The sequence below is a fragment of the Austrofundulus limnaeus genome, unplaced genomic scaffold (genome assembly GCF_001266775.1).
Source record: "Austrofundulus limnaeus strain Quisiro unplaced genomic scaffold, Austrofundulus_limnaeus-1.0 Scaffold164, whole genome shotgun sequence".
In the NCBI taxonomy this organism is placed as follows: domain Eukaryota; kingdom Metazoa; phylum Chordata; class Actinopteri; order Cyprinodontiformes; family Rivulidae; genus Austrofundulus; species Austrofundulus limnaeus.
In genome coordinates this window covers 890,488-902,190 of record NW_013952566.1, presented here as the reverse complement: position 1 = coordinate 902,190, position 11,703 = coordinate 890,488, and the positions used below count along the sequence as shown (strand labels likewise).

At 42.3% G+C, this 11,703-nt stretch overlaps 1 protein-coding gene across 1 annotated transcript in view; it reads left to right on the top strand.

Annotated features, from left to right (window-relative positions):
* Positions 1-9,221: 9,221 nt before the first annotated feature.
* The window catches only part of LOC106523706 (uncharacterized), a gene marked incomplete in the record, with an annotated part of 9,159 nt that continues 6,677 nt past the window's right edge, over positions 9,222-11,703 (top strand). The window contains 1 exon segment of the mRNA XM_014017230.1: positions 9,222-9,389. Coding sequence (XP_013872684.1) covers positions 9,332-9,389 — 58 coding nt within the window.

Sequence of the window (11,703 nt, the reverse complement as noted above, 5' to 3'; positions counted from 1 at the left end):
ATATTTATGTTTGTGGTTGTAATGTGACAAAATATGGAAAAGTTCAAGGGGTATGAATACTTTTGCAAACCACTGTATATATAGTGAACCGATGCTGCTGTTGTTACACCTGAATCTCCCCTCTGCGGGACAATAAAGGCTGTTTCTCTTCTATTCTATTCTACCTATAGAAGCTTCTCCATTGTCAAGTCTCACTCTAACCAACCTCTTCGGTTCTGCTGAAGTGTTAGGCTCCCACATACTCGGGCGTACTGTGTGCAGCCCGTGAGCTGCACGAACTCTGCACTTATGGTCAGCGGACGTTAGAGACTTTTTAGCTGTGTTTTGAGTCATTATCCTGTTGAAGGCCCATGACCTGCGACTGAGACCAAACTTTCTGACACTGGGCAGCACATTTCTTTCTAGAATCCTTGATAGTCTTGAGATTTCATTGTACCCTGCAAGACACCCTGCAGATGCAGCAAAGCAACCTAAGAAYATAACAGAGCCTCCTCCATGTTTCACAGGGACAGTGTTATTTTCTTCATATGATTAATTTTTCCCTCTGTGAACATAGAGCTGATGTTCAGTTTTTGTCTCATCTGTCCATAGGACTTTGTCCCARAAGTGTTGTGGCTTGTTAACATGTAGTTTGGCTTTTTTATGATGTCCTCTTTGGTCGTCTCCCATTAAATCCACTTTGGTTCAAACAACCATAGATGTTGGTGAAGGAAATTTTGTAACTGATTAATTGAATGTTAGATGCAGTATTGTATTTTATACTTCCTGATAATTTCAGCCTTTAAGTTTGAACAGAGTGAGAGTTGGTGTGTGTCTTATCAAGTGTTCCTTCTTTTAGCCTAAACAAAATTGTGTTACGTTCTATGTCTGATGTAAAATGTAACACCTCCAGGGGTGTAACCAGGAAGAGATGTACATTATAAGGTCAATTCATTATTATCGTAAAGAGAAGGGTTTTCAGAAGTTGTTAGTGTTTTGCAGAGTTTCTGTTAGATTCAGCCTGCTGGGCTGTTTAGTTTGGTTTTAGCTCAAGGCCTGTGCTGAGTGCTGTATGAACCTGATTAGAGTCAGAAGATTGAGAAAAAGGTTTTGAGAAGAAATTCAAGTAGATTCCTGCTTTATTCAGACATGCCATTTTTGAGTGCGATCTGACACTGATGTTACTTGAGCTTGAAGTTCACCCTTAATATCTTTGAAAGTTTTCTGGGCTCTTTTGTTACCATTCATATTATCCGTCTCTTTGATTTGTCATCAATTTACCTCCTGCGGCCATGTCTACGGAGGTTGGAATAATATGTGCAACTGTAGTCACAGGAACATCAAGCTGCTTGGAAATGGTCTTATAAACTTTAACCAGCAATCTATCCCCCGTTTACATCAACGGCAAGTGTGTAGAGAGGGTCCAAACTTTCCTGTTTCTGGGCGTCCGTATCACAGCCGACCTCACCTGGACTGAGAATATCACAGCGGTCATCAAGAAGGCTCAGCAGAGGCTACACTTCCTGAGAGTCTTTAGGAAGCACAACCTCAACTCCAACTTGCTGCTGRCCTTCTACAGATCATCAATAGAAAGCTAACATACTGTATCACAGTATGGGATGGAAGCTGCACCCTGGCAAACAGGGAGAGGCTCCAGAGAATAGTCARGACAGCTCAGATCATTGGCTGCCCTCTCCCCTCCATCTCGCACATTTACTCATCACACTGSCTCGGTAGAGCTGAGCAGATCACCAAGGACAGCTCCCACCCAGGCTCTGAACTGTTTGACTTGCCMTCAGGAAAGCGCTACAGGTGCACCAGAACAAGAACAAACAGATTCAAGAACAGCTTTTTCCCAAAAGCCATCACCATACTGAACTCTCACATGCACTGACTCTTGATTTAAAATCAGCTAGAAACTTACTACTGTGAAATAGATACATACTGTGGGACACATCACTTTATTTCGTTAATGATCACCTGCAATACCAGCATAATCCATATACCTCAATATACAAAATGTGCAATAATGTTGTTTTACTGCCGTCTACTTTACTTTTACATTTTCAACATTTCATTTACATTTACATTTCATTTACATTGTGCTTTTATATTGTTGTAGGTATATGCATATACTGTATACATGTATGTATACATGCAGATGTATAGGCATAATTAGCTCATATTCTTTTATGTTTTTCCATTTATTTTAATGTGTATTTGCACTACTGTGGGAGTGGCTCTAATCTCATTATGCATGTGTGTAATGACAATAATGTTAAGGTTTTGGTGGAAGGATGGACCCAAATGCAGACAGGCTCAAAAATTAAACAAAACTTTAAGTAAAGGCCAACATGGTGGCAAAAAACTGAAAACTTACAAGTATGAGAAGAACACAGGGGAACCAGGGCAGGACAGGAACTAAACAATAATCGGACAAAGGTGGAGAGAAAATGAGCAGAATATATACAAACAGGGATGAGTGGAAGTTGGAAACAGCTGGGTGATTAAAGAGTGACAACAGGTGTGAGAGAACTGACTGGAAGAGACTGAATAATCTGAGGACTGAGATGACATGGCACGAAAGGAACACTAGAGGGAGGCACAAGACAACAGAAAGCACACACACACACACAAGACACAGATCCTTACAGTACCCCCTCTCTAAAGATCATCTCCAGACGATGACGCTGGAAAACATGAACACAGGAGGGAGGTGGGGGGTACAGACGAACCACAGGACGGAGGGCACGAAACAAACTATAAGGAGACACAAGACTCAAGAAAAGACAGAACAGAAGAAAACACAAGTAAGGAACCAAAAATCGACAGGAAAAAAAACCCTGGGAATGAACAAAAAAATCTCAAGAAATAAAAATGTCCAAAGTCTCAAAAAAACCCCCCAAAAGTTCAATAAGATGGCCCTCGGCACATTCGGAGAGAGCAGGAAGCTCAGGTGTTTGGCCATGGGCCCGGCCGCATCGGGGGCGGAGCTCCGCCACGTGGAAGCTTGGACTCAGGAGGGCGACCCGGAGCACGGCCGCGGAAGAGCCAGATCTCAGGAGGGCAACCCAGAGCTCGGCTGCTGAGGAACTGGGTCTCAAGAGGGCAGCCCAAGCGAAGATGGTTCAGGTCCTGCCAAGCGAGGGAAAGCACAGGATTGGGAACAGGGGCCGGCTCTGGAGACTCGGGATACTTGGGCTCTGGAAACTCAGGATACTCGGAGGACTCAGGAAACACAGGTAAACCCGGGGACTTAACAATCCCACCCGGGAACTCAGGATACTTGGAGGCCGGCATAGACTCAGGAACTAGCAAGCCCGGGGACTTCACAATCCAACCAGGGGTTTCTGGAACTGATGATTGTGCTACTGGAGTTGAGACTGGAACTGAAGATGGTGAAAAAACAGGAACAGGTATGGATATTGAGGACTCGGAAGACAGAGAATGGAACTAGTGATTCTGAAGACTCAAGGACTGAAGACTCTGTAGAYTCGAGGACTGAAGATTCTGTAGACTCAAGGACTGGAACAGTGGATGGCTCAAGGACTGGAACAGATGATGGCTGGAACTCTGAAGACTGGGGGACTGGAGTGGAACCAGATAAAGATGGCTGAGCAGGYGAAGTTGGTGATGCAGGACCAGGGTTGGATGAGGAAGATGGAGATATGGGTGACTTAGGTGGAAGCAACGAGTACCCAGAGTACTCAGGACAGAAAGGATTGTCCTCAGGATCGTAGTCAGGTCTCTAGATATAGAAATTCTGCATACTCTGAGGACTCAAACTTGCATACTCTGACGCCTCGAACTCTGCATACTCGAAGGTCTCTGGATACTCAAAAGAAGTGGGACCAGATGATGGAGATGATGTGGGACCAGATGATGACGGCAATGATCTCATAGGCTGCAGCAGAYATGAAGATCGCAGAGGCTGCAGCAAGCGATGAGGGCTCAGGCGGCGTGGTCTCAGCTGCAGGTGGCGAGGTCTCAGCYGGAGCAGARGCTGGTGTAGACTCAGGAGCAGAGGCCACAGCAGCAGTGACCATCACCTCCCTCCCCTCAAAGCACCCCCACAGGGAACGGAGGCATCGACCCTCTCTGGGTCACAGGAACCCATAAGCTCGGCAGAGCAAGGTAGAGAGACCACCGGAACCTGCTCCGAAGAAGCTGCCGTTCTCCAGCAGCGGCGGCGGCGGCAACATGAAGAGCTCCGGGAGACTGCGGTCGAATCACCTTTCCCCTGCAGCGAAGGCTCGGTGGAGTGGACACCCATCGGCTCTGCAGAGCATGAACCCATTGGCTCTGGAGAGTGGGCGCCCATCTGCTAGGCGGACGGTCCAGCAGATGGGGTAAGAAGGGCAGCACAGAGGAGTCTGTTGCATGTCAGGGCTTCTGAAAAAACTCTGACATCCCGGGGCAGGAGATCGGTGGGGGAGCTGAGTAAGCATACAGACAAAGTCCACCGTTGCCACCCACTTGGTCCACAAGTCCACAGAGGGGCTGCCAGCCTCAGTAAGAKTACGGGTCCTCCCCTGGACCAAAAGAGCTTCCTCTGGGGTCAACCTAAGAACAGGACTGTCTGCTGGGTCCATAGCTGGTCCGATCATTCTGTTACTGCCAATTTACACTACTTGTGTTCCGTCTCCGCTCCGGTCCGRCCTCCGCAGCAAATACGCACACATTATAATCAATGAGAGTRTTTACACTGGCTGCRCAGGGCGGCGGTGAGCGGACGGCGATYYGACAAAWTTAGAACAGATCCTTTTTTGCCGGATGACGGAGCTGTTCCAGAGTCAATTTTTAAAGATTACGTCGCACCAACAGGAAAATAAAMGAGCACAACATCCRTATTTTCAAAATAAGACACTATTCGGCAGAATAATTTGTCRGAATAATGTCGAAATTGCAGCTATAGTAATAAATATATGGATATATTTCTACACAAATGCTGTCAGAATGTATCGTTCTGTTTGGGAAGCAGATGGAAACATGTAGCATGAAGCATATGTGTACACACACGATACACGTGGATTTTATTTTGAAATCAGAAGTTTCAGAAAGCCGACAGCGAGACAGTTTTAACATAGATACCAAAAGCCTTTATATCAGTTTTCAGCTGTGTTTGGAGTTCGTCTTTCAAGAATTAATTATTTTTTGCTGTGACTTCCACACTTATCACTGAATTTATCGCGTGATCTCCTTCCTGCACGTCTGTCGGACCGGAGCGGAGGTAGTGTAAACTGGACTTGAAACCCACAGCTGCGACCTGCGGAGCGGAGACGGAATGCAAGTAATGTAAATTAGGGGATAAAGTTATGGTGGCAGGATGGACCCAAATGCAGACAGGCTCAAAAATTAAACAAAACTTTATTAAAGTAAAGGCCAACGTGGTGGCARAAAACTGAAAACTTACAAGTATGAAGAACACAGGGGAACCAGGGCAGGACAGGAACTAAACAATAATCGGACAAAGGTGGAGGGAAAATGAGCAGAATAAATACAAACAGGGATGAGTGGAAGTTGGAAATAGTTGGGTGATTAAAGAGAGACAACAGGTGTGAGAGAACTGACTGGAAGAGACTGAATAATCTGAGGACTGAGATGACACGGCACGAAAAGAACACTAGAGGCAGATCCTTACAAATAAAGGAATTCTATTCTATTGTTCTGTTCTATTCTATTCCTTTCCTTTACCTTTAACATGCTTGTCTATAATTTTCTTTCTATTCTCCTGAGAAAACTTCTCCCTTCACTTTTTCTGGTCCATGTTGAGTGTGGTACACGTCATGTCACCAAACAGCACAGTGAGTATCTSTAGCCCTTTCACTGACTGATTACAAAATTGTGGACACCTGTGATAATAATTAGTGGATACACCTTGATTTAACATGTCCCTTTGTTCACATTATTTTCAGGAGTATCATCATTTCTGTCCAGGCCTGTTTCATGAGTTTTATTTACTTTTTACTTTTTTAGAAAATTCTGTTGAAGCATAGCTGAAAAGCAATGTCTGACTTTCATTTGTTCATTTTTATTTATTATTACTTTTGTCAGATTCAAGTTATTTCTGTGACATTTGTGGGTTTTCTTTCATTAAACGAGCTGAACCAACAATGATGCCAACGTGGACAGTTTCCACCTTTGACTAATTTTAACAAATGGAATAAAATCTTTCACCCACTTTAAAAAGCTTGATGCTTTATTTGTACTTCGGTGAGAAAATTCACACCTTCTACTCTTCAAATGATGACTCAGACCTGTTTACACCTCTGTTGGACCAAAGTAGTTGGCAGCTGGTTGACTCTCTACCCAGCTAGTAAACACTCACGTCCCATTACACAAGAAAGGAACTTCTACCTCCCAACACACACATGTCATAAACATATTTTGTGGCATTGGTTAYGCAGAAACAGGTTCACACAGAACCCTGAGAATTTCTGGCCCCAAACTTTGACACTTACCTCCTCMCATTTTGCTTGACTGCAAAGGTGTCATTTCCTGTGCAAACCTGTGAAGTAACGTCATGTCACTTCCTGGTTATCAGCATCACTCGACAGCAGGATTCAAAACATGATGAGAAAAGACAGAACTAAAAGTTCAGCTGGAGGTAAATATAAATGTAGGTGTGATGTGTTGTTTTTAATTTAGAAATGGACATTTTAGAAGCTTTCTCAAAGCACAGCGTTAGCCTTTGTGCGTGTAGAGTGGGTTTCATTGGTAAATGTGGAATTTTTGTAGACGTGATTAAAAGTGATGGATCTACAAAAAATATTCCATGCCTTTGTATTTCAATCACATTTTGCAATAGATGCTTTAAATGTCTTCAGGTTTGTCTCAATGAGCTTGGTTCACCTAAACACTAAGTATTTTGTCCTCTTATCGTAACCCAACTACTTCAGGTTGGATGGATGCTGCTTGTCTATAATAATCATTAAATGAAAGCAGAGGTTTTCAGTTGCATTGAGGTCTGGGTTTTGGCTGAAACATTGAACTACTGGAGTTTAGCTTCAGCRGTGTGTTTGAGGTCATTGTCTTGCTGGACTGTGAATCTCCATTCCAGTCGGGAATCTCAGGTTCTGCAAAGATTTCTCTGTTCTTTGTTCCTTCCACCTTCCCTTTGCCGCTGACCCATCTCCCAGTCTCTGCTGATGAAAAGCATCTCCACAACATGACATCAGGGTTATCTTAGGCCTCCTGGGTGTTTCTCTGAGCAATGCCCTCCTTACTTGGTCTGTGAGTTTTTGTGGATGGCCCAGGCATCATCTGTCCATTTCCTGACAATGGGTTTATTGACGATCTGAGGAAAGTTGGAGTTGTGATTTTCTTTTATAACCCAACCCTGTTCTTTTCTAATCTACCACTTTGTCTCTGACCGGTGTGGGGGAATATTGTTAATTATTGAAAAGTTGCTAAATTATAAGTTTCTCATAACTCATTAGCATAATAAAGGGGCACCACCTGTAAATAACAGGAAATTAATCTCGTATTTTTACTCAATCTCACGTACTGAAGAAAGGAACTCTTTTCAGTCTTGACGGAAAAAATCGAATAAAAGACGCACAGACGAGCATAAAATTTCACAATATACCCTGTATTAAGAATTCAGATAACAATACAGACAAGTTATTTAGGCAGACAGAAACACAATTATTATCATGATTTCTGTGGCTTTAATAATAACRTGACTATCACCCAATAACTACCTCTCGCATTATTTGTCACTGAACACTTATTCTAAACTATTYCTACACTAACAAAAGGAGTGATAACTTCCCAGATTAATAAAAGAAAGTGTTAATCCATTTATCAAGAGGGGACGTGAATTATAATGGAAAGGATCTTGCCAGCTCTTCTTTCAATACAATCATCGTTACCAGAACACTCCCTCTGTCACCACTTCAGCTGAGCACACCACCAAACATAGGAAGCTTTTCTTTTCCTACCAATTCAATGCAAACCCGTCAATCCTGTCCCCGGGTATCGGAAGGTCCGAGCGAGGGTGAATCACCGGGGCCACTTGATCTCAAAGGGGTCCCGAGTGGGTACAGTTTGGGACGCACCGAGATTGCTTGGATCAGCTCCAAGCTGGAAAATGAGGAGGTCGGTTCGGGTCCCGTGTTGATTGAACTGACGTTCTGGTCAGTTCGGTTTCCCGAATGAATCCAGTCCCAGCACTATAAAAAGGAAACTTTAAAAATTAAAATAAAATAAAATGTCCCCGAAGGGAATGAAGAACCTGGAAACTCCTGTCCTCTCTCTCTCGCTGCTGTTTCAACTCACTCATATACTAACTAAACACAAAAATGTTGTCTCTTGTTCTGGCTGTACAAACTCCTGATTGGCTGAGCTAGTCACATGGTCTGTTTTTCACGGTTCTTACTGCTAAAAATGATTAAACACACAGAGTGATGGATTACTTGTGTAGTGATTAAATCAAGACATTATCACAGTGATTGAATCGTGATAGAAAAATACAATGCTTCTTTTCTTTTTTTTAATCAGATGACAAACAACAGAAATTTACCCAGAAAAACCATTTGTTCATGATGTGATTATGAGGCCAGCCTTTTGGGGGGGGCTCTAAAACCATAAATGAGATTGAATGCAAAACGTGTCTTTGAAGCTTGTCTGGGGGGCATTATCTCAGCAGGAGACTTGGTCTGCCAGAGAGGTTGTGGGTTGCAAACTCACTTCTGGAGACTTTCAGTTTGGCAAATGATGAGTCCTTTGTGATAAACGGCCATTTTTGAGTACTTGAAAGAGGTCTCGCAACAGTGCTTAATCAATTGGAGTTTGCAATGTCCTGTTTATTTTAACACATGTAGATTGTAAACAAAAGGGTTTGAGGGCAGTGGAGGAAGCCCTTGTTCTCTGTAGATATGGGGGGACGAGTAATTATTGATTCAAGTTCTGATGTGGAACTGTTCYTTAAGTTCCTGCTACACCGGTGTAGTGGGTTCCTTGGTCTTTGTGCTGTTTGCTTTGATTGCAACTGGTGATTAAATCTTAGTTCAAATTTYCCAGTGACTGAAAATCACCAATATGTTAAAAATGTATAAAAACCAGTTTAATGTGCAGGAGTAAACAGGAAGTAGGGAGTGTGGTAATCTGYGGAGAAGGTACAAGGTAGAGCAGAGAGGGATATTTCCTCACTGGTGTATTCYTTCTAGGTCCAGAGAGGGAGGGGCTCAGGACTGATGGGAATGGATAGCAGTGATGGGGATCCTGATGCAATGGTTGTGGTGGAGAGGCAGAGCGGATCAAAGAGAGTGGACTGGACATCGGTGCAGTTWAGCAGAGGTCTGACTGAATGTAGATCTGATAGGAGATGCTGAGCATATCTGGAAGGTAGATGGTTGTCCAGCGGGGGTCTTCCAAGGAGCCCACAAGAAAATCGGTGGTGAATATGGGTAAGCACAAGCAAACGGTTAAATACTTGAATTTTGGATCTTCAGGGTTGTTGTACGTTAAGTCAACAAGTTAAAAAGTTATGGTTCTGTTCTGCCTTTTAAATGGCGGGTCTTCATCAGCTGTTATCACCACCAGCTCATCATTGTGATTCAGCCACTTCCTCTCAGTACTGAGCCCACAGTGAAGGTGGACAAACAGGTGTACAGAAACTAACACTTTATTTGCTTTATTTGACACCAAGAATACCAACAGGTGCATCTTTTTTTAAACTGTGGCTTCTGAAGTTGATGGTTGGAGCTTTAAAGAGGACCGAATCGTGGGTTCATAGAACAAGTTAAGATWCATCTGTAGACTATTCAAAACATGTTCATTAGATTTAAAACAYAAAATCATTTTCAGATGATGAGATTTTACCTGGTCAGTTCTGCCTGTTCTGAGCTCTCTTCAAGATGTTTATGCAAATAAGCTGCTGTTGGCAACACCCTGACGACCTTTTGTTTACGTTGGCTCCGCCCTCCCAACATTCGTGCTGCARCTGAACAGCAGTTGGTCCTGCACGAGGACCCAGTGTTATGGGAGGAGAAACGTGAAGCTCCTCGCCTCCTCATGACAGCGATTAGTTTGTGCTAAACAACAATTCATGCAACAATATTGAACACAAAACATCACTTAATGCCATCACCTGCAGATTTTTGAGGAACAATAGGGACAGAAGTTTCCTTCAGCTGAAAGTCCTTGGGTAAATCCTGCTGGTAGAAGTTTCCAAACTATTTCATCATGAAATTATTTTCACAAACTACAACTTTCTTTGGTGGTATTGCCAGGACATTGCCATCAAAAATTAAACTAAATTAATCCAGGCTTCTCTGTTCTCCGTAAAAACAACAGAACAAACTTTCATCTTGTGAAGAAGTGGGCGGAGCTCCACCATGAGTTGCCAGGTGAGGGGCTGGGCTCAGGTTGAGGTGGGTTGGTGTACTGTTTGTGACGTCCCAAACCGTTGGTGTTTGAAAACAGGTCATTTCAAGACACAAAAAAAAAAATACATTTACTTATAGTTAAAATACCCCTAGGTGCATTTGTTTTGGTGCTTGGACTGTTTTTAGAAGAAGTACAAACCCAAATGTAAGTAAAAAAAAAACTAAAAATAAAAGGGTATTTTGCATATTAGGTCCCCAAAATATTTATGCATCACTTTAGATTTTTTGATAATGATATAAATTAATGTTTTCTCTGTCATTGCATTTCTTTAGTCTGCAGTAGGTCCACAACTCATAATTCAACTGAAATGAATTTAAACTCCAAGTCGTAAGGAAACAAAGTACAAAGTGTACAGAGGAGTGTTTACAACTAGGAAGCAGAGCACTAAACCACACACACAGAGGAAGTACATTTATGAAAAACAGCAGGAAGCCAAAGAAATGCCAACTAAACAGTTGGTCATCTTTGAGTTTACAAAAACAACAAAGCAAAAGTAAAACTAAAATTTGACTAGAAAAAACACAATTCTACCATTTTTTGCTGAATTTAATCTGAAGAAAGTAGAAATCTCTCCTTCTCAGTATGTCGACCACTGAGCAACTTTGTGTTGGTTGGGATGTACTCTGTGCACGTTGTTTTTGTGGGGAAAATGAAATAAATTTGTGACTGTGTATTTGTGTTTTGTGTTTAAAACTATATTCTACAATAATTTACAGCACACTCATGTATGTCGTGTCTGTAGTAAATGTAACACCGAGCAAAAAACTTTAAAGTCATGGTGAATGGAGAAGTCCTTGTGWTTTACTCTGAGCTCAGCTGCTTTTTATAAATGTCTTCATCTGATGGTTTAAGAGTTGTCTGAAAGCAAAATACAGTTTGAGAAGAAATAACATTGTTTTGAATGTAGTTTCATTCATGCCAGTAGAAATGAGTTTTGTTTTTTGTCCATTTGTGTGAAATTTGATTTGTGTTCTGAGAAAATGAAGCAGGCTTTCAGAAAATGTTCAACCCRTATCTGTTGAATCTAAAAACTCTTACATATAAATAAGAAAGTGTGTTAATGACGGAGACATAAGTTTACACAAAGACTGTCTGACACTGTGTCAGTGACTCAAATAATCTCATAAATATTTCTCATGTTGATGGTTTTATAAACCATCTCTGAACTCAACAACGAGAAGAGAAGTGAAGAATGTTCGTTGGTTTGAGTTTCTGATCTGATGTCTGTCTGAAGAAGGAACAGAAGCTGTGGGTTCACACACTTAAAAAAATATTTCCTGTGTGTGTGTGTGTGTGTGTGTGTGTGTGTGTGTGTGTGTGTGTGTGTGTGTG